This window comes from Aquila chrysaetos, chromosome 5, assembly GCF_900496995.4.
Source record: "Aquila chrysaetos chrysaetos chromosome 5, bAquChr1.4, whole genome shotgun sequence".
In the NCBI taxonomy this organism is placed as follows: Eukaryota; Metazoa; Chordata; class Aves; order Accipitriformes; family Accipitridae; genus Aquila; species Aquila chrysaetos.
In genome coordinates, this window is record NC_044008.1 from 58052536 (window position 1) to 58072554 (window position 20019).

A 20019-nucleotide genomic window follows, 5' to 3' on the forward strand; every position below is an offset into this window, starting at 1 on the left:
CAGGAAGTGAAAACAGACCAGTAAGTCCCACACTTCTCCTCGCACTAGAATTTCACCTAAAGTTTTGCCATTTGTCTCTTTTGGCAAAATTACTAGTTGGCTAATCTGGGTTGTAAATGTGGTGGAAACTGGAGTAAATCTGTTACCATCTGCTCTTGTATTCCTGTTTTATTTAGCACCATCATCTAGTGAGGTTTTACCGACTTCTTAATCCCTCTGGCCCCTGAAGAACCACAAATGTCAACCTTTGTTCAAAACAAACTTTCATTCAGTTACCCCTTGGCTCCAGCTGCACAGCAGTAGCTGGGGGCCAAGTTTGGCCAAAAGACTTACTCTCTTTTGACTTGAAACTGGGACTCCTCCAAGAATTCTTACTGAAACTTGGCATTTCCTAAGCATGGCTGTTAGTTTCACCCACGTCTACTCCAGCTGGTAGCACACAGCCATGTTACTGGAAAGTCTGGAAAACAGTGATGTATCTGGTATGGGCTCCTTGTCTGCAACTTGCAATTCTTAATTGCAAGGAATATAGTGCAACTAATTCAAGCTTCCTGAGAATTGCACTGCACTCTCAGGAGTGCAGATCAGCTCCAGAGTGCTCAAAATCTCTCTCTACAGAGCTGTATTTAACCTCTGTTTTAGGTGGGTTTCCCTCCAGGTGTGGTGAACATTGTGCCAGGCTATGGCCCCACAGCTGGAGCTGCTATTTCTACCCATCACAGCATTGATAAAATTGCTTTTACTGGATCAACAAAGGTAGGTGATGGATTTCTCATAAAATACCTGCTGGTCCTCTTTGCATTCTCTTCTAAAACTGTCATCCACGTAAGACTGGACCAATGAAATGTCAGCGATTTTTGTATAGCCAGCACCATTTTCCATCACATTCCATGTGACAGGATTTCTCAGAAGTGTTTGGGATTTGTCTAATTCAGGTCCTTGCGCTTGTGATAATCTCACATTTCTGTAAGCTGGGTTTTGCCAAACAGTCACTTTTCTGTAAGAACTGTAAGTAAAGATGCTCTGACATAAGATAAGACAGTCTACAGGAGAGGCTGGCAGTGACTTAACATCATGTCATTGACCTGATGAAGCTTCTGGGCAAGTTTGCCTGCCAGTCCTGCCCTGCCAGCGTGTGCAACTGGTAAACATGTCAGTCAGAGCCCTGAACAATTCTTCCTCAGCTTTAGTTACTTCTGAGGAACTAGGACTTAAATAAAAACATGGCCCAGCGCCCGAGGCTTCCTCTGCTGACGTGGACAGGATTAACATTTGAGCTTCTTTTGAGACCTGCACAGTAAAGCACCTTCTATTCATTTTTTTCCTGTAAATAGCTACAGCTGCCTTGCTTACAAGAGGGGTGGAAGTGAGACCTCTGCACTATTAGACACCTACAGCCGTCCTCTTCTGTACCTACATGGGGGAAAGGAGCGCATGGCTTGGCCTAGTCCATGGAATTGAGCACAGCTCTGACATGTAAACTTATTTGTCTCCAGTAATCACTGCTGAAAATTCTCAAACAAAAGCTTGCTTAGAAATGTGAACGTTTTTCCAGTCACTGCTCTAGATTTTTCTTGCAATATATATGCACCCCCTGAAGAGAGGCAGTGTCCAAACAATGGAAATGCTGACACCAATGGGTGCAGTTGAGGCAAATATAGTCTCTTTTATTTCTTTGAGTAACATTATTCTTGTTGAGCGTTTGCCGAATTAATCCATTCTTATGTCTATCCTCAAAATTGCAGAGTGTAATCTAAATGTGTAATGATGACCAATTACCTTGAATGGTATTCTTGGTCGGTAAAGGTAACTTACTGAACCCTCAAACTTGCTGCATTTAACAACAGTACCATCTAGTGGCTTTGTGTACATGCTAACTGCTTCGCTTATCCCATAGGAGAAGGTGTGTTAAGCCTCTGTTTCTGTATAGGGATCATGGGAACAAACACGAATGCAATAAAGTAAAAGTTCACAATGAGCTTTTACTCTCTTGATAGTTCATCTAATCTAGGAGTTTACCCAGTTACATGCTTCTCTCCAGATCCTAGATCAGAAACTTTTAGCCCAGATGAGACACTGGCTGTGTGAAAACAATAGAGCTTATAGACTCATCCAGCCCACATGGATCTGTTTGGGTTTTTAATGAAAAAGGAGTATCTAGTGGATTAGGGGCAGAAGGAAAACCGCAGCTGCTGGAGCCTGTAGGCAAAAAACTCCTATAGGCGCTGTGCTTGTCTTCCTAATCCATGGGTGTGCAGGAAACACCGAGGGAGACAGATTCTTTGCTAATGCATGTGTAATTTAGAAGTGTTTTCTTCCCCCTCCACCCATCTGTGAGTTCAGCTGCATCTCTGCAGTATTTGCAGCATAATGCTACTGTTTCTGAGCCAGGAAGTGAAGCTAATTCAAAATATATTTTGACTTGGTTTTTAAGCCCCAGCTTGGGCTCAGTGCCAGCCTGGAAATGCTGATCTTAAACTCCACGAGAGTTTTCCCATCTAGATTTCTTCCTTTCCTTTAGTTTATTAACTTGCTCCTCTTTGGCCAGCTAGCTTGTAGTAATGCCTCTTGTGAAGCTATGTGTATCTGCAGCATGATGCATCACTTATTTGTGCTGTCTGTAGGACTAGGCTGCTGAGTGACTAGAGGTGATCTGTACTGCTAAGTTCAGGAGTCTTGATCGAGTTACAAAGGCAAACCATGAGAAATGCAGATCTATAACTGCCAGCTGCCCCATGCTTTTCTTGCTGACAGCTCCACGCCAGAGCAATGGTATTTTTAGGCAGAAATTAAGTTGATTGCCATGTGCAAAGGTAAAACACAAGAAAAACAGTTACAAAATGAGGAAATTCAAATATAATGTCACACTTAACAAAATAATCTGCCTTAAGAATTGAAGCTCCCAAATAGTTTTAACTCATACTGTTTCTAACGAAATTAGATTACTAAATGATTCTGATGCTTGATTTATGCTCTTCTTATGAGGAATTCAATTTTTTAAAATAGAAAGAGAAATTGCTGTTTTGGTGTTACCAGTATAAAAAAGAAATAGCACAGTCAGTCAGAATTTGGGGAAGACATTTGGTATGAAACAATTTTTCTGTTGGGGGGAAAAACTTAGTTTGACATTACTATGATTAAATTCTGGAAGCAGAGTAAATCCTTCCCTTCAGGAGAGGGTGGCCAGATAAATTCCACCAGATGGTCAGAGCAGGTTCCTGGGCAGAAAGAGCCATGGCAGAGCTAGCTGGAGTTTGTTGACATCCTTAGGTATTGCCTTGGAAGGAACATGTCTCAGCTACTCTTGTGTGTGGAGCAGCTCAGCCTAAACTCTCAGAAAGAAGTAGTTTTCTCCTAAATGTCAAAATCATGCATGGCTTTCTGGTATGGGAGTGGTAACGGATAGGAACAGTGAGTTCTCATCATTGCCTTGGCAAGATCTACTCTAAGAAGTTGAATTCCCCATTTTTAAAAGTAAAACTCGTAAACCTTGGAGCCCCATTGATAGCTAGTGTTGCCCACTAGCTTGCACTGGGTGGGAAATACCTTGGTCTGCAGCTCTGGGCAGCAGATAACTTCAGGATACAGTTCCTGTAGCTCTCCCACTTAGCCCGCCCTTTCAGATCTGCCTAAACCAAATGTTAATTCTGGGGCTGCTTTTGACCTAACATATCACAGCAGTAGGAAACTCAAACCATTTAAGAGTGCTATCCTTGACTTTTACCTGCTTCAGCCACCCACCAGGCTCTTCTACCCTTGTGAGCATCACACTTGACACACTGAGTTAAGACTTTCAGGGGAAACAGCTTGTGTCCTCTTTGTGTCTCAATGCTACAGGTTGGAAAACTGATCAAGGAAGCTGCTTCTAAAAGCAACCTCAAAAGGGTGACATTAGAGCTTGGAGGGAAAAACCCCTGCATTGTGTGTGCAGATGCAGACTGTAAGTATTGGCTGCTGTGTTTATTTGCTGTAGGAGACTACGAGCATGGTGCTTTTTGTGTGTCTCTGCTGTCCTTTGGCATTTAGCAGGGCTGGTGTTTGCCACTGTATCCACCCCAAAGGCTGGAAGAAACCTCTGTCCAAGAGCAGGACACAGTTCTGCTTTGCTGGAGCTCTTACCCAGCACAGGGATCATTCCCATGGCAAATGAGCAGACCATTATACTGTTGCCTTCCCTGGGGATGGCTGCAGTTGCAGATGAATCTTGCATTTGTGCATTTCTCCTGTTGTGGTGCTTCCTTTTTGGTTGGCAGTACTGCAGAGCCTGAGCCAAGCAGTGGGGAAAGCAATTTTCTAAAATGCAGCCCCTCTACAGGCATTCCTATGACAGGAGAGTTTTGTAGGACTTAATAATCCAGCCTTCACCTCTATCCTGGGGGTCTGCAGGACTCATTTTGCATGTTCTGTTGTGACTTTGTTGCATTAGTGAGTAGTGCTAGGAGATATGTGTAACCTGTAACCACCAAAGTGGTTGGAAAATCCTATTTGGCTTGGGGAAAATAGGCTTCACTCTCTTGCACAGCACAGCAGAGGTCGAAAGCCAGAGGTATTTGTGCCATATACTAATAATGAGCATTGCAAGGACCTGGTCTGAGCTGGCTGTACAACAGAAGGGCACACTGCTTTCTAAACAATTGCTACTGAAACTAGTCTTCAGGAACCCACGCAGGATAACTAGGAATCCACATCTGAATTCCCACAGCAAGAAAAACTGGTTACTGCCCTCTGTGAGTCCTTGTGGAAGAAAGTATCAGGAGCTATGGCAAACTAGACCTTGAGACAAAAGGCAGGAAGGGGGGTGGAAATAATAAGAGATCTGGTTTGGGGGCAGAATGAGGCCTTGTGAGTGCCTTCAATGGGTGTGGACCATTGTCAGCATTTTTTAAGGAGGCTTTCAAAAGAGAAAGGAAGAAACAAGTCTGGAAACACTGGAAGGCTGAAACTGTGCATGTGGTAACACTTTTCCCTCTTGGGCTGTGTTGCAGTGGACTTGGCAGTGGAATGTGCCCATCAAGGTGTGTTCTTCAATCAAGGGCAGTGCTGCACAGCTGCCTCACGAGTGTTTGTGGAGGAGCAGATATATCCAGAGTTTGTCAAGCGCAGCGTTGAGTATGCCAAGAAGCGACTTGTTGGAGACCCCTTCGATGCCAGAACTGAACAAGGGCCCCAGGTAACTGTGCCTGAGAACAGTAGTTGTTTGGTTTTTGGTTGTGTTTTTGTTTAATTTTTCTTGTGTAAATATTATCCTTACGAAGATGGTCCCAGCTGAAGCGCTGAGGGGTGAGTAATGTATCATGGCTTTATTTTTCTCTCTACTTTAAATATCAATTAATCACAACTGTTGAAACGTTATGTTGTAATTTTTTTAAACACAAATGTATTTAATTCACTTCTTATCCAGCTTTATGGAATGGGCTGTTTCCCTGGTACAGTAATACAAAGCATGTTGCAGCAAGCAATAGCAATGCACAGAAGAGTGCACTGCAGAAATGGCCATTCCGTTACTTGGCTGTGTTGGTGATGACAAGTAGTTAGAGCCCAGGGACTCCTGAGTTCCTACTTTCCCTCTCTTCCTCTGCTACCTTTCTGATCCTTTGGAGAAGTTTCAGCTGAATTGGGAGGAAGAACCATGCCAAGCTGCTGTCATGACCAGCCTCATCAATGCTTCCAGAGCCTTCCTCTTATTTTTCCCTTCCAAAGCAATCTGAGCTGTGGTGGAGAGCTCTGGAGGAAGATGATGCTTGGGTCAGGTCTTCTAACAGGGCCACTATTTGCTGCCAAAAATAAAGGGGGAATCCTAGAAATCTGTAGCCTAGGCCTCCTGTCCTCAGTACTGCACTGAGGTTTTTCTTCCTTGATGCTATATAGAATCCCTCAGAGAAGGGATGGCTGTGAGGACATCTGCCTCCCCTTATCTGGATCTAGGTCCATTTACACATGATTCATGCATGGCACCACCTCATTCCATGTCCTCACGCATGGGGAATAAGATGATGTACATCCCCTGTTCATGCTGGGGCTACCTCTGTAACTTGCCTAGAAAGAGATTTCAAACTGCTCAGCATTCTTAGGAAAATAATCCCATGCTGGAACTTGCTTCAGCAGAGATAAGCTGACCATCAAACTGTTTCAAGGTCTGCTCTTACCTTTTGTTAAGGGCTGCCAGCTTTTCAGGTTTGTTTGTTGTTTGGTTTTTTGTGGTTGTTTTGTTTTGTTTTTTTTTTTAAATATAACATCATCCTAAACCTTATCCAGCAATATCAGTAAGTGAGCTGCATTTATAGTTAGTCCTGTCAGGACCATATTCACCTGCCTGCTCTGACAGAGACCATTGTTTCATGAGAACAGCCCCTGAAATCATAGGGAGTAGTTGTGAGGTTTTAAAGGGTGAAACACTCTGCAGTGAGCAGAACATGTAGAACTGGGCTGCTTATTTCAGTTCATCCATGCTCCCAGCTCTTGCCAGGCTGTCAGAACACTTCCCAGTGAGCTCTATGGCAGAGCACCATCCTCTGGGATCACTACTGTGGCTTAAGGGAAATGCTTTGCATACAGAGCTATAATTAAGGGTAACAGTAAGTCGGAATAGCAGTGTCTGGTCAGATTTTAAATATAGCCCATGTGTCCTCTTTCCCTGTTCTGACTTATCTGTTACACTTGTAGCTAGGAAAGCACACACACCTGAACTTCTGTGCATGCAACTGTCAAGCCCAAGATGGGAAGGTGTTGAGAGAGTGGGAGGAAACTGTTAATCCCAAAGCTTTCATGTGGCTGCCAGTGCAAAGGAACAACCACTTCCTCTGCAGCTATGGTTGCTCGCTCTCTGGAACCTATGCTGTAAGATGCAACACACAGAAATTCAAGCAGAAGAGAGAAATGATGCAGTGTCACAAGGGCTTAAAATACCTCCAAAAGTAGCAAAGATTCACACCTGCCCACAAGTTACTGTTCAAATGTGAGGCTTCCATATAAAATTTTTCCTCTGTTCCTGAAGTAACCTGCTCTGCTGTGAGGGTTTTTTTCATCTTGAATTTATGGATAAGGGAAGAATCACCAGGAAAAATAATCTGTCTTCCTCTTCTCCTTCATCTCTTCCTGTCAGGCCCCAGTTGCTTCAGATCCAGGTCGTTGCTTCATTCTCCTTCTGTGTGGGTCAGGGCGAGTGTACACAACAGCATTACAAAAATGTTCACATGCTGCTGTGTAGACCCCATTCTGGGATGATCACTGGCTTAGAAGCCAACAGTGGGAAGGAGTTGGAGCCAGCCCTTTGGCTGACAGCAGTTGTAGCCCATGATCTTTTTGGTCCTACATCAACTCCAAGTGCTGGTAGCCAGACAACAGGATCTGCAACTTGTAGAGAGTTCAGAAAGTGTAAAAGAGAGCCTCTGCAGTCCAGACTTTGAGGTAGTGCTCTGTGAAACCAAGCTGGCTCATGGCTGAGCATAGTGCTCAAAGTAGCTGCTGAGACAACCTGGTGCAGGACAGTATGGGGTGACAGACAATATTGTTCCACAAGAACTTAAAGTTGATGTAAGCTAGTCCTGGAAAAGTGGTCCTGTGTACAGCTGTTTGTTCCTATATTGCACTGCACTTAGGAGCTAGATTGGGGAACTGGCTGATTCAGGTCTAATCCAGCCTTTTTGGAAGTGAGGAAGAAAAGTTTTACTCAGGTCAGTTCCCTGATGTGGATTACTGTGCACTGGCATGGATGCTCATGGCATGGGTGTGAGGAAAAGACTGTGTCAGCTGCAGTATTGGGTTATGCTGATACAAACTGCACTGCTCTGATCAAAATTAGGTCAAATTTAAACAGTATTAAATTTAAACAGAAATGAGGCATGCTTCTGATGAGAATTCTCCAAAACTCACATGTGTCTGACTGTGTTGGCTGGCTGGAATTCAAAGGACACCACAAGAAACCTGAAGGGTGATCAGGACTGTTTGAGTGCCAACCTCAAATGCAGACCAAGGGCATTTTTTAACTTTGGATTCCTGTGAGCTGTAGCACAGGAAGTAATAAAGTAAATCTGCACAGATGGCAAATGGGTTAACCAGTGCATTATACAATTGTGAACAGCAGACTGCATTAGATGAGAGTAATGTCCTGGTGGACTAGAGCAGGGCTTAGATTAGAGCAAGACTGGACTAGTTTTGTTATTGTAGAACCCCAAATACTGGAATTTGTGGATTATAAAACCTGGTCTACAGGAATAAGATAAGCACTAAGGCTGCCTCATGGCACTTGCTAGCCAGTAGTTATTCAGCCCAAAACCTATTGCTTGATTTTTAAGATGGTGAATATTTTCCTTAGACTGTAGACATTTGTGTACTTTAGGATTAAAGCATGAAAGTAAAATATGTAAGCAGAAAGAGTCTGTGTCCAACAGTCTGTTGGACATAGATGTGGGGTTATTCTCTAGGATTACAAATGCCAGGTTTGGAAAAGGAAAAACTACTCCTTGCAGTCTTGACTTTAATGAAGCAAGATATGAAGATTTGAGGGTTCTCAGATTTTCAGCATTGCAGTGATCCTTAGAAGCCTTCTTCTCTTTTGAATTATATGGACAAATAGTAGAATTTGCTCTACCAGATCATGTGTTTTTAATAGAAGTCAATGCTCGAACCATAAATAATAGCGGAGTAGGGGACAGAATTTAAACAAGCCGTGCAAGCTCTAGTTACAATGACAAACAGTTCCACCCTTGCATGTCATTTTTGCAAATGTTTTCTTTCCCCAGTGTCTTTTCATCTAACTATAGTTTGCCTTGCAACAAGTTACAGCTGTATAAATATCCTTGTTTTGTTTTCTGTGATGTGAAGTGGATGAACTGGATTGGTCTGGATCACAGACATGCCAGGATGGAAAGCACTTGCAGATATTTTCAAATTATTTACATTTGGCAACTAAGCAACCAGACAAATAGACAATATGTATGACACCTGCCAAACTTACTGTGTGACACTATATCCTACATGAGGGCACACATTTCCTCACGCAGTAGCATGTATCAAGTGTTTTCTTGTGTAGCATCTGAACGCATGAGAGAACATAAGCACTTAGTACAAGCTGTACACAGTGCATGTGATACACACATCTGTGTGGCAGGAGCTGTGCTGTTCTCTGTTTTCAGTGTGTACCAGAAGTACCCCAAGGACACCCTCCTGAAGCTTTGATATTTGTCTAAAAGCATGAAAACTTGGATTGTGTGTGGCCAGGATTAACTAGGGACAGGATATAGTCTGTAATCTGGTGGAGTCGAGTGTGGAACACTCCATGTAAACAGTCCCAACTGGCAACTGGCCCTGCTGAAATAAAAACAGATGCCTAGGGAGGGGTATTGAACAGTACAAGCATCTGGAGATACCTGGCATTCAGAATAACCTCCTGGGCTGCCAGGGCACCTTGAACCAGTGGGTGGAGTCTTTTATCTAAACACCTCAATGAGTTTTTTGAGGTTTTTGTTAGTTTTGCTGTTTTTCAAACATCTCCATGTCTTTAACCATCTGCAGCGTGCTGTGATGAGGTGTTTCATTGCTTAATTATGCATCGTGCAAACAGCCACATCTATTTGAAACCTGACAATACCTGCAGTACACTGCTGCATGTGGAGCGCAAAAGGATCAGTACTGTTCAGAAGTGCTGTGGGCTTCTGCACCTTTTCCCAGCACATGACCCACTGTGCCTGTGGAGTATGTGATGTCTCCTCCAAGTCCTGGTGCAGGGCTGCACAGCTGTGCGACTTCAGTGTCCTGTAACTGGGCTGGCCTTTCCCCACCTCTACTGAAACCCCTAGTTTAAAGGCTAGTAACACAACAGTACTCGCTATTTGAGATTACTGCATATTTAGGTGTGGGTGGGGAGGAGTTAGACAAGGTTGGTAGTTAAAAGTGAGGATATGGCTCCCAGTCCAGAGAACCATAGAATGCTGGGATGGTATTAGTCTCTAAGATTCGTGAAAGGTTATTCTGATTTTTAAAGTATGGCTTCAGTGCATCAGTTGTTCTGAAGTTCTTATCTTTCAGGCTGTTCATATAGTGTGTGTGTGTGTGTGTGTGTGGAAAAAGATGGAGGCAGAGCTTGCTGGGTTCTTCCAGCTGAGGACAGAGAGCTGTGGGTAAAACTGCACATTACAGCAAAGTCGACTTAATAGTTTAGATACTCTGATTCTCCCTCTCTTGCACTGATTCTGTTGCTGGTCAGATCCCTTGCTGAGCTGACTAAGGTTGCTAGCCCAGCAAAACCCACCTCAGGCTGTTCTCATGGTGCTCCTGCGCTAAATCAATGCATGGAGAAGGTCAGTAAGTCCCAGACCTGGAGTGAGGTGAGCCGTGGGAGTGCATATTCAGGATGCGGAGGAAGGGAAAGTGGGGAGACCCCCTCCATGTGGCAGCAAACTATTAGATCAGATTAAACTCTCACATGTAACTTCACCTTCTGTTTTCTGTGGCTCAGGGCTATGCCGTCATCCTGTCTTTCAGCCTGCTTATTGCCTGACTGCCATATCATAGAATGAGATGTAAACTTAACCTGGTCTGACAGTGCCCTGCAAATGTGCCCCTGGGCCACATACCATGACTCCTGTCTCTGGAACAGTGATAGTAAAGGCGCTGCTGTCTGTTTCTTTTCCTTTTGTGTCTGACAGATTGATCAAAAACAGTTTGATAAAATCCTGGAGCTGATAGAAAGTGGGAAGAAAGAAGGAGCTAAGCTGGAGTGTGGGGGTCTTGCCATTGAAGACAGAGGCCTGTTTATAAAACCCACTGTGTTTTCGGAAGTCACTGACAACATGCGTATTGCCAAAGAAGAGGTACAGTACAAGTCACCTGAACCTTTATATGCATTTACTACTGTAAATGGGAAAGAAAAGAAGTATCATTGTGGTTTGAAGTGAAAACTTGAGAGGAGAATAGCAGTTTCACTTATTTCAGTGTCCTAATAACTGCCTAATGTTGAAATCCATTCTACTAATGAAGTATCTGCAAGGTGAGCTTCAATTTTGAGTGAATTGTGAGAGGAGAAGGGGGAGAGCAGAACAGGCAAAAAAACTGTATACTCGCTGGACAATAACGAACCCAGATAAAAACATAGTAGACAATACTACCCTAAAGCTTTTAGGTCTCATTTCAGGAGAACTTGATATAATGCAAAATACAAGCACGTGCCTTACCTAGATACAGCTGCTATAAATGCTGTTTCTGAATAAGAAATAGTGGTGATGGAGGGTTTTCTGTTGGAATCCTTGATTTTAAATATAAATAACTGAATAAAAATAACCGAAACAGTGGCAGGCTGGAGCAATTCTACGTATTCTTTGCCCTGAAGTTTGAAGGTTTTCTGAAGACAGAGTTAAGCTCTCCCACTCTACGCAGACAGATGGTTGTGCGTGCTGTGTGCTCTTATGCACCTCCTAATGAGTGGACTTAAAATTGCTCAGCTGTGGTACATTCTGATTCAAAGTGACAGAGGACAGTATAACGCGTGTTCTTGCTCCACTACTTAGTAAAAAAGGAATTGCTTTTTTGCAGAAAGGTAGGACAAGAACTCTGGGACCTGAAGCTGGTGAGGAGGGAAGGAATGGCCCTGCTATACTGCCACTGAAGAACTTTTCTCAAGTAGCATTAGCGTCTGAAATAATCCCAGATTCTGTTCTCATGGTGAAATCCCCTGAGACTGACCATTTTTTTCCTATATGAAAACAAGGTTGAAACCAGCAAAGTGCAGATCTAATACTCTGGCTTTCATTATTCATATGCAGAAAAATTGAACAAGCTGCATGTGATTAGATCCTATGATATTCCTTTGAAATAGAAGTTAATCTACTTTTCATCATGTTCCCCAATGGAAAAATAAGTAGTTGCCAAAGTCTAACTGGCACTTGTATTTTATAGTTTAGCCTAGTTCTTTTTATGGGGCTGCTTACTGTTCACTCCTGGCAAAATGTTTAGCTGTCTCAGATCTGCCACAGAACCTCTAAGGAACCTGGGAAAGATATCAGTCAGTCTCGGCATGAGTTACATTCTAAAAATAGAGGGAATAAGAGCTGAAAATCCCGTGACAGGCCTTTTTTTAATGAACTGGCTCCAAATCCCAAGTGGTGATTCATGAAGCTTATCCAGTTTCATTCATTTGCAGTTTTGTTGCAAATGGACATTCATTCTCTGCCCAGGATCAAGGCTCCAGTTAAGTACCCGGATCTCCCAAAATGAAGACATTTACAAACACCTGTATGAGCCTAAAGGCCAGGCAAACCACTTAGCCTGGCCCTCAGGGCGGCACAAGTGAGACTGTATCTCCTTTGGTGGGGGTTTCTTGTACTGCAGGACCATGCAGGCCAGAAAAGGGCCCCACCTTTGATACTGTATTTGATGAGACACTCCATCCCACAAGTTGGGAAGTATTGTGTATGCCTTTATGCTGGCAACCTGGGAAGCCAAGTTTGTGGTCAAACACATACGTGGTAAATGTACTGCATGCAAATAAACTGCATACAATGACAAAATCAGAGTTAAAACCAAGGAAAAAAACTTGCAATCCTTGAAATATATTAATTACTTCTTGAGCATACTCAACTTCTGAGTTCAAAAGGGGAGTTGTAAATGGAGTAAGGATGAATCATTTGAAACTTGTTCAGACCTAACTCTGCTTATTTTGATTGTTATAGATGATCTGTTAGTTGTTGGATCTTAGCTTATATTAACTACTATAGCACATCACTGTACTTCCTCTGAAGTCAGTTTAATGAGTAGTTTTTAAGAGACTCTATCAGTGACTTCTAGAAGGCTATGATATAACATTTTAAATATAGTATCCAAACAAAGCATCTGATTCTAATTACTCCCAAATTACCATGATTAGCAAAGGCTTTCCTGTACTAATGTTTAATTGATATGTGCAGATTTTTGGGCCAGTTCAGCCAATTATGAAGTTCAAGAGTATAGAAGAGGTCATAAGAAGAGCCAACAGTACTGAGTATGGACTTACGGCTGCAGTGTTCACAAAGAATCTGGACAGAGCATTGACACTAGCTTCTGCATTGCAATCAGGAACTGTCTGGTAAGCAGTGTGGGACCAGAGTGTGGGCTGGGATTTTGTTTCCTGGGAGGGGAGAGGGTTGTATGATTTGGAATCATGTGTAAGTGCTGGAGGTAAGATGTATTAGTAGTCTGCTTAATTCTTGATATTCTTCTCAGAAGCAACACCCATTCATCAAAATAAGGTGGTGAGGACCAGACGGTCTGGCGAGAAATGGGCTGTTTGTTTGTTTAATCGATGTAGTTCTTAATCTGGAAAACTCTGAAAATGTAGGGGTTGTAGTAAGTTCCACCAGACATGATGCCTTTCAAAATCCTGTATGTAGAAAAAAGCAGTTCTTATGATCTTTAAGTAGCATGAGATGGGGTCTTAGATGCACAGATCAGTATGGACAGTAGATGGCACCACACCACTGTCAGAAAGATAAGTAGCTATTTTTGCTTACAAAATTTCTTATTTTATATTAGAATCCTTTTAAAGATGGAATCCTGATTTTTTTTTCCCACTCAAGATAGGAGTTTGATCTGATGTCTGATTTTGATGCATACAGAGGATTGATTTCAAGAACTGGCGCCAGAAGAATCTGCCTTTGAGTAATATTTACATTAAAATGGGATATTGGGCTTTGAAGGATACATGTGCTGTGCATGCATGAAGGTGCAGCCCTACAGCACCAAGCCATACCTGTCTCTCTTCAGTCATTTGATCTTATTGAGATGCTGAGGAAGTATTTGCATTAGCTTTTTCTACCTAGTGTCTATAGAAATGGGGCTAGTGCTTTCGTTTTACTGTGGCACAAATGTCTAATGCAGTCCAACTTTTTATTATACCTGGAAGTGGATAGTGGAGCCTGCTTGTGAGTGTTCAGACAGCTTTCTGAGTAAACATGTTCATTTCAGAATGTGCTTCATTAAACTAGGGAATAGGTTGGACTATTTATTTTAAGCACGGCTCTGAACATAGCATAAATTCCAGCTGAAGCATGAATGTCTTAGCCATTAGAGACTATGAAGTGAGTGTAGGTCAGACTGAGTACCACTCAAATGTTTTCTGTTTCTGTAGCAAAATGAGATTTTATTGCTAAAATCTGATTTCTCAGGTGAATGAACTGTGTAAAGAGAAAACTGACAGATTTCAGCCTTTTTCATATTGTCGTTGTTGTCATCATCTTGCTTCTCCTTGGTATTGAATTGTCTTTTTACAACTGATGTCTTTATTGTAGGATCAACTGTTACAATGCGCTCTATGCACAGGCTCCTTTTGGTGGCTTTAAAATGTCAGGCAATGGCAGAGAACTGTAAGTTTTGTTTAAATGTGGATGGTGAATGCAATAACAATTGTGACTGTGAAAATATTGTTGAATTTGCTTTTAAACTATCAGGCTTGCAGTATGCTGCACAGGGAGGTGCTAAGCCAGTACAGCATGGAGGTAAAGCACAGATGTGAGAACGTGTGCAGTGCCTTCAGGGGTACTTTCATCTGCTTTATAAGCTCTTAATAACTCCAGTTCAGTCAATTCCACTTGCAAGCATTTTTCCTTACTAGTTAGATTTTTTAGATCAAGGGAGAAGTATGGCACCTTGGCTGGGGACACTGGTATCCACCCCAAACCTCCTCCATCTTTAGACGGTGGTATGTGGGCCTCCCTTGACTGCTGTAGCATTGGTCCTAGTTGGACCTCTTCCCACCTCTGACTTTCTAATGCTGGAGCTAGAACAACAAGGAAAGATCTCCAAAATCATTCTACCTCCCACCTTCCAAGCTTGCTACTAAGTTACAGAAAGATCCTCTGTCCCTTTTCCCCAGCCTGACCTGTTGCAGCATGGCTACCAGGGATTCCAGCTCTAGTTAGTTACTAACACAGAAATTTTTAAACCAAGGTCACCTTATTAGTTAGAGGTAGAGCTGAGAAATTGACTTAAATCTTAATTGTCTTCTTGCATAGGAGAGAGGCAGGTTTTATTACACCATTCGGAAGACCCTTCAGAGGAATCTAATGCAACTCTTCTTTCATAAGCCAGATTTATTTCCAGGAACCATTTCCAGTAGCTGTTCTGGTCCATCTGCTGCTCTGAGACATTCAGATGCCTCACTGGCTAAGCACAGCAAATGAATGAATCCTCAAATGGGACACATATATTGAGACCTTATGGTTTACTTTGCTTGACTGCCTGGCTAGTTAAAGGATGTCAGGGGTTTATCCCTTGGGCAAGTCATGGGAATAGAGCCTGTTTCCACCAACCAAGACATGATGCAGCGGTGGGGTCTGTCATCAGTATGCATTTCTGGAGCAACTGTGTCCTCTTGATTATATGGTATCTTGTAGATGGAAGCTCACTTTCAGTGAAAAAGTAACTTAAATTGCTATCTAAGCACTGATAACTATGTTTACGTGGATGTTTCTTCTATGGGTTCTCACAGTAGTACTCAGTTTTCACTAGGCAGAGAGCCACAAATTGTTATCTTGTGGGTTACTGTGACCGGAAGCATTCCATGTTTCTTTTACAATAGGGTGCAGTTGTGTGTATTTATGTGCATGTACTTAGCAATTATTAGAAGTGGTGGGCCAAATTGATAGCTGGTGTAATTAGTTCAGATCTGGTTTTAATGGCCTGATGTCATCTATAGCAGCTGTTGATCAGTGGCTAAAATGCACTTGTGTAGAAATCTCTTATCTTAGAGAAGTACACATTAACATGCTACAGTTGTTTGTCCCTCTCCCTCCTCTCTCTTCCAGTGGTGAATATGCTTTGGCAGAATACACCGAAGTGAAAACAGTCACCATTAAACTCTCCCAGAAGAGTCCATGAAAACAGAAGGCCTAAAATGCTGACACTCTGAATGTGACACATGGGGGACGTGTTCAGAGCAAGGGGGAGGGGAGGGGTAGGGAGAAAATGGAAACACCTAACTTTATTCCTCTAGAAACACTGAATCTACTGGACTCCATTTTGTCAACTGGCTCTTCGAAAACTGATTTAACTGACCCTACTGGCAGCACAGCACACACTTGTACTGTACAAGTCCCTGGCTGTACATCTGTCTGCTCCCTGTGACTAAAATGCTGGTCAGTCACAGTGTTTGCAGGACATCTGCTTTCAAACTGTACCCATGAAGGACGTGGACATCACTGGCATGTTAGAGAGACTTCTGGTACCATTATCACGGACTGTTAAAACACCTTCAGAGGCATATAGGTTTCTCTTGGCATAAATGGACTTGAGTGGTAGGGTTAATACAACTTGACTGAAGTTGGCGGAGTTTGTGTGAAGATTGCAGCTGGAGTTTGGAATGGGAGTGCAAGCTTTCATGGGAGGATCTGTAAAGAAATTATCTTTGAAAGAGCTATCTTGGTCTCTCTAAAGATACATGCATTCTCCGTATTGGTGATATTCTAGCCCTGAATGAGATTCCTGGGAGTTTCCTAGAGGACTCCTTTGGGGCCAGTATTTCACCCAACAAAGCTAGACTTTAAAGTGTCCTTGGAACCTGATGTTTTGGTGTGCACACATTACACATGCTGCAAATGCAAGTTACTGACTTGCTAACCCTTCTGGCTCTGAACGAGTCACAATTATATCTCAAACCTTCACTATAGCACTTTTTTCAAGAGGATTTTGCACTGTACTTACCGTGATGACACCGAGTTGAATGCTAAGCATGTAGCATGGTAGATAACCCACAGAAAACATCCCACACCAGTCCTTCTGATCTGGGGGAGGGAGCAGAAGAGCTGCAAGAAGCTGTCCTGCTCTTTCTCTGTAACTTTCAGGCTTTGTGAACATCTCTTTATTTTTTGAGCCAGAGCTATTATTATGAGAGTAAAACTTATAAGCTCTTCTCACTGCTTCTTTACCCCGTATGAATGTAGCTTAACATAAATTTCTGGAAGTACAGTATGAAAAGGCAGGTGCTCCCAAGCACAGACTGAGTGCTAAAGATGTGGGTGTACAAACCAGTTACCATGGAATAAGCTATGGTTGGACTTAAATGTGTCAGCAGCTTTGCAGTAGTTGTCCTCCTGAGTGCTGCCATCTTATGGCAAGCACAGAGTAGCTGATCCTTCACTGAGAAATAAACTGCCTTGAATTGTCTCTTGCTTACAGTTGTATAAGCATGCACGTACATGAATAGCATCCATGGAGTGGCTGTCACACCAAGTTCATGCCTTAGTATCTCCTGCAGTAACTTCTTTGTATGCCCAGACATTACTCTGAGATTAATGACAAGCCACATGCTGTCTTCAGTTCCTGGGTTCACTACTTTCCCTCCTCCTGCTTCTGATTCTGTACCGGAGAACCACTGGCAAATGTATGGGAAGATCCATCCCTGCAGGAGCTCTAAGTATGCAGGTGTTAGTGGTGTCAGCTTGTTACGAAGTTCAGCTGATCTCGCTGGGATTGTCCTCTGAGACCAAACCGATAGAGGTTCCTTATGGCATATTGACAGATCCCCATACAGCACTGGTAAAGATTGCTGCCTGGAGTTTTCCAGATGTCAGGGCTTGAAGCAGAAATGCAGGTCTAACTTCTATTCTCTGATGCAAGCAAGGATTTAACCAGTACCTTCATTTGCTCAGAGATATACCCAGTCAACAAGTTCTGTTGCATGAGTGGACCTTTTTTTGGAGGAGGAAGGAAGGTGGGTGGCGATAAGTAAGGAAAAAGTTTGCATGAGCCTAAACTTCCTTATTAGTTCGTGAACGTTGAAATTGCACTTCAACACTGCTTAACTTCTTAAATTACATACCTCCAACAGTTGTGTATAACCAGGTGCCTGTCCTCCCATAGGTATGTGAGACAGGTAAATCTCCCCATCCAGTGAAGAAAATGTCCTCCCTTCCCCATGAAAGGCCAAATGGGAACATTGTAAATAAGTTTCTATTTTTATAAAACACTTAAGAGTGCAGACATCTTCTCAGACAAACATTTTACTTTTGCCTACTTGACAGTTTTCTAGGGCTGCAGTCAGACAGTAGGGAGGTAAGGCAAACAGTAAAAGGCTGGTTATCTTGATGTATCTCTGTATGAATTTTTTTATTAACAGTGGTTGAAACCGAAATCATCTGAAATTCTTAAAATCCTAGTATTCTGGCTTTATATGTATGAGATATATATTTCACCTCTTTTTTTCCCTTATCAAGTTTTTAAAAAGTCAGTGTATCTCTTATTGTATAAATCAGGGTTTGACTCTACACACTGAATTTTCTAAGTTATATAACACTAGACACTAACTTTAAAATAACCCCTTAGAGGGTATATATTCTTTCATTGCACAGTAAGGCTTTCATATGAAATACTACTTTTTTTTTTTAAAAGAACTATATTTATAAATTAGGATACAGTTAATCTAATGTATTTTTATAGCTAAAGGTACATGAAAATGCTATGTTTAAACCTCATGTATATATTTAGACTATGGGTATCTTTTTGTAATAGTTCTTGTTCCTAATAAATGTTTAACTTTGTGAAATGGTTTCTAAATGCTACTTATTGATATGACTCAGAAGGGAAGGGGGGGGCAGGAAACTTCTATTGACTTTACTCTTTTTAACAGAGGAGTAACTTGAATGCTTTTTTATTTACACTGTTTAGTGCTTTAAGATAATTCCACCCCCCCTAATGCATGTGTTAAAAACCCTTCCATCAGCAAGCAACTTCCACTTAACTCAATCCTCCTGTCACTGTTTTTTATTTCACTCCGAATTTGGCCCATTGTGTCAATAAAAGTAAACGCTGGAAAGGGTTACGGTTTCAAGCTTCCGAAACAAAATGGCCCTGTATTGCTGTAGTTACAGGAGGCTCTTCCTCAAACAGGGTTGTGTCTGTTTCCCTTGATTCAGTGACCCAGCGGTAGTCCCCAAGCAGAAACGTGCACTGGGCTCACAAGAGACAAGATATTTTCGAGGTACCTTTTCCCCATGGCAGAACTGAATGCAGAGTGCGTGTTTGCATGTGTGTATCTGGGGATTTAGTATCTCATCAGGGGATTGTGAAGGAATCTGAACTTGGATTCACTTCTGCAATCTGTGAAGAATAGCCTATTTTAAAAAAGTAAAGTGCCGAAGTGTGGTCAGTGCTCTACATATAAAAGCTGGAGCATGCGTCTCATAGCTTAGCCTTTAAGCAGTCACTTTTATAAGCTGTGCCATTTACAGTAAGCTGAGGGGGAAGGAGAGCAGAGCTGCAGCTGGTAGGGGCAAGCATAGCTTCTTCCAGTTCAAAGTTGGACAGATCCTTTTTGGCTTCTGAGGTGAGCCTCAAAATGGAGAATTTGAAGGGACCATGGACTTCAGATGGGCTTCCTGCCTTGGTCTGGCTGCTTCTTAAACCCCTTTGAGACACATGCATTATTAGTATGACTCTGCTAAATGTGTTCCTATTCCTGTCTTACTTATTTCCCTCATCTGCAATGTAGATAGAGCACAAGAACATACCAATACCATTGTCTTTTAACTCTCTTCCCATTCAATACACGTGAGAAATACTTGTCATCTCCCTACACAGGCCAAGCCGAACTCCTTGAATTTTCCACTTGCTAGCAGCATCACTCAGAAGCTTTTAGACTTTAGAAGGGGGAAGGCTGGAGATACAAAAGAATTACTGTGAGTGACAATCAATGGAGACATAAGCCGGGAACAGTAGGATGAGATCTGGGGGGAAAAAAAAGAAAAAAAATTAGCTTGAATGTGTAGAGCAATTCTTGCTAGGGGAAGTTAGAGTCTCTATCAAAATAAAGGAAAAAAAGTTGGTTTAGCGGGTTTTCGAACAATTGTGCTACAAAAGCTGTAAGAAAGGTCTGGGTAAGAGCCAGGCTGTGAGGCATCAAAGACAGCAGGCTGGGTAAGAGATGGAAAGGGTGCTAAAAACAGGTAACACTACTATGGCTGCAGCTAAAACCAGATTAATGGGGACCTGAACACAGGCAAAAGCACCAGTGAAGATCCATCCTCTCTGTGTCTCCATAATCACATCAAAGGAACA

At 42.4% G+C, this 20019-nt stretch overlaps 1 protein-coding gene across 1 annotated transcript in view; it reads left to right on the forward strand.

Moving 5' to 3' along the window:
• Nucleotides 1-18346, forward strand: part of ALDH1A3 (aldehyde dehydrogenase 1 family member A3) — a 37253-nt gene extending 18907 nt beyond the window's left edge. Inside the window, exons 7-13 of the mRNA XM_030015406.2 lie at nt 643-756; nt 3838-3940; nt 4986-5170; nt 10647-10811; nt 12900-13057; nt 14259-14333; nt 15774-18346. Of these exons, the coding sequence (XP_029871266.1) occupies nt 643-756; nt 3838-3940; nt 4986-5170; nt 10647-10811; nt 12900-13057; nt 14259-14333; nt 15774-15846 (873 nt within the window). The 3' untranslated portion in view covers nt 15847-18346. The remainder of the gene's footprint in view (nt 1-642; nt 757-3837; nt 3941-4985; nt 5171-10646; nt 10812-12899; nt 13058-14258; nt 14334-15773) is intronic.
• The last annotated feature ends 1673 nt before the right edge of the window (nt 18347-20019 follow it).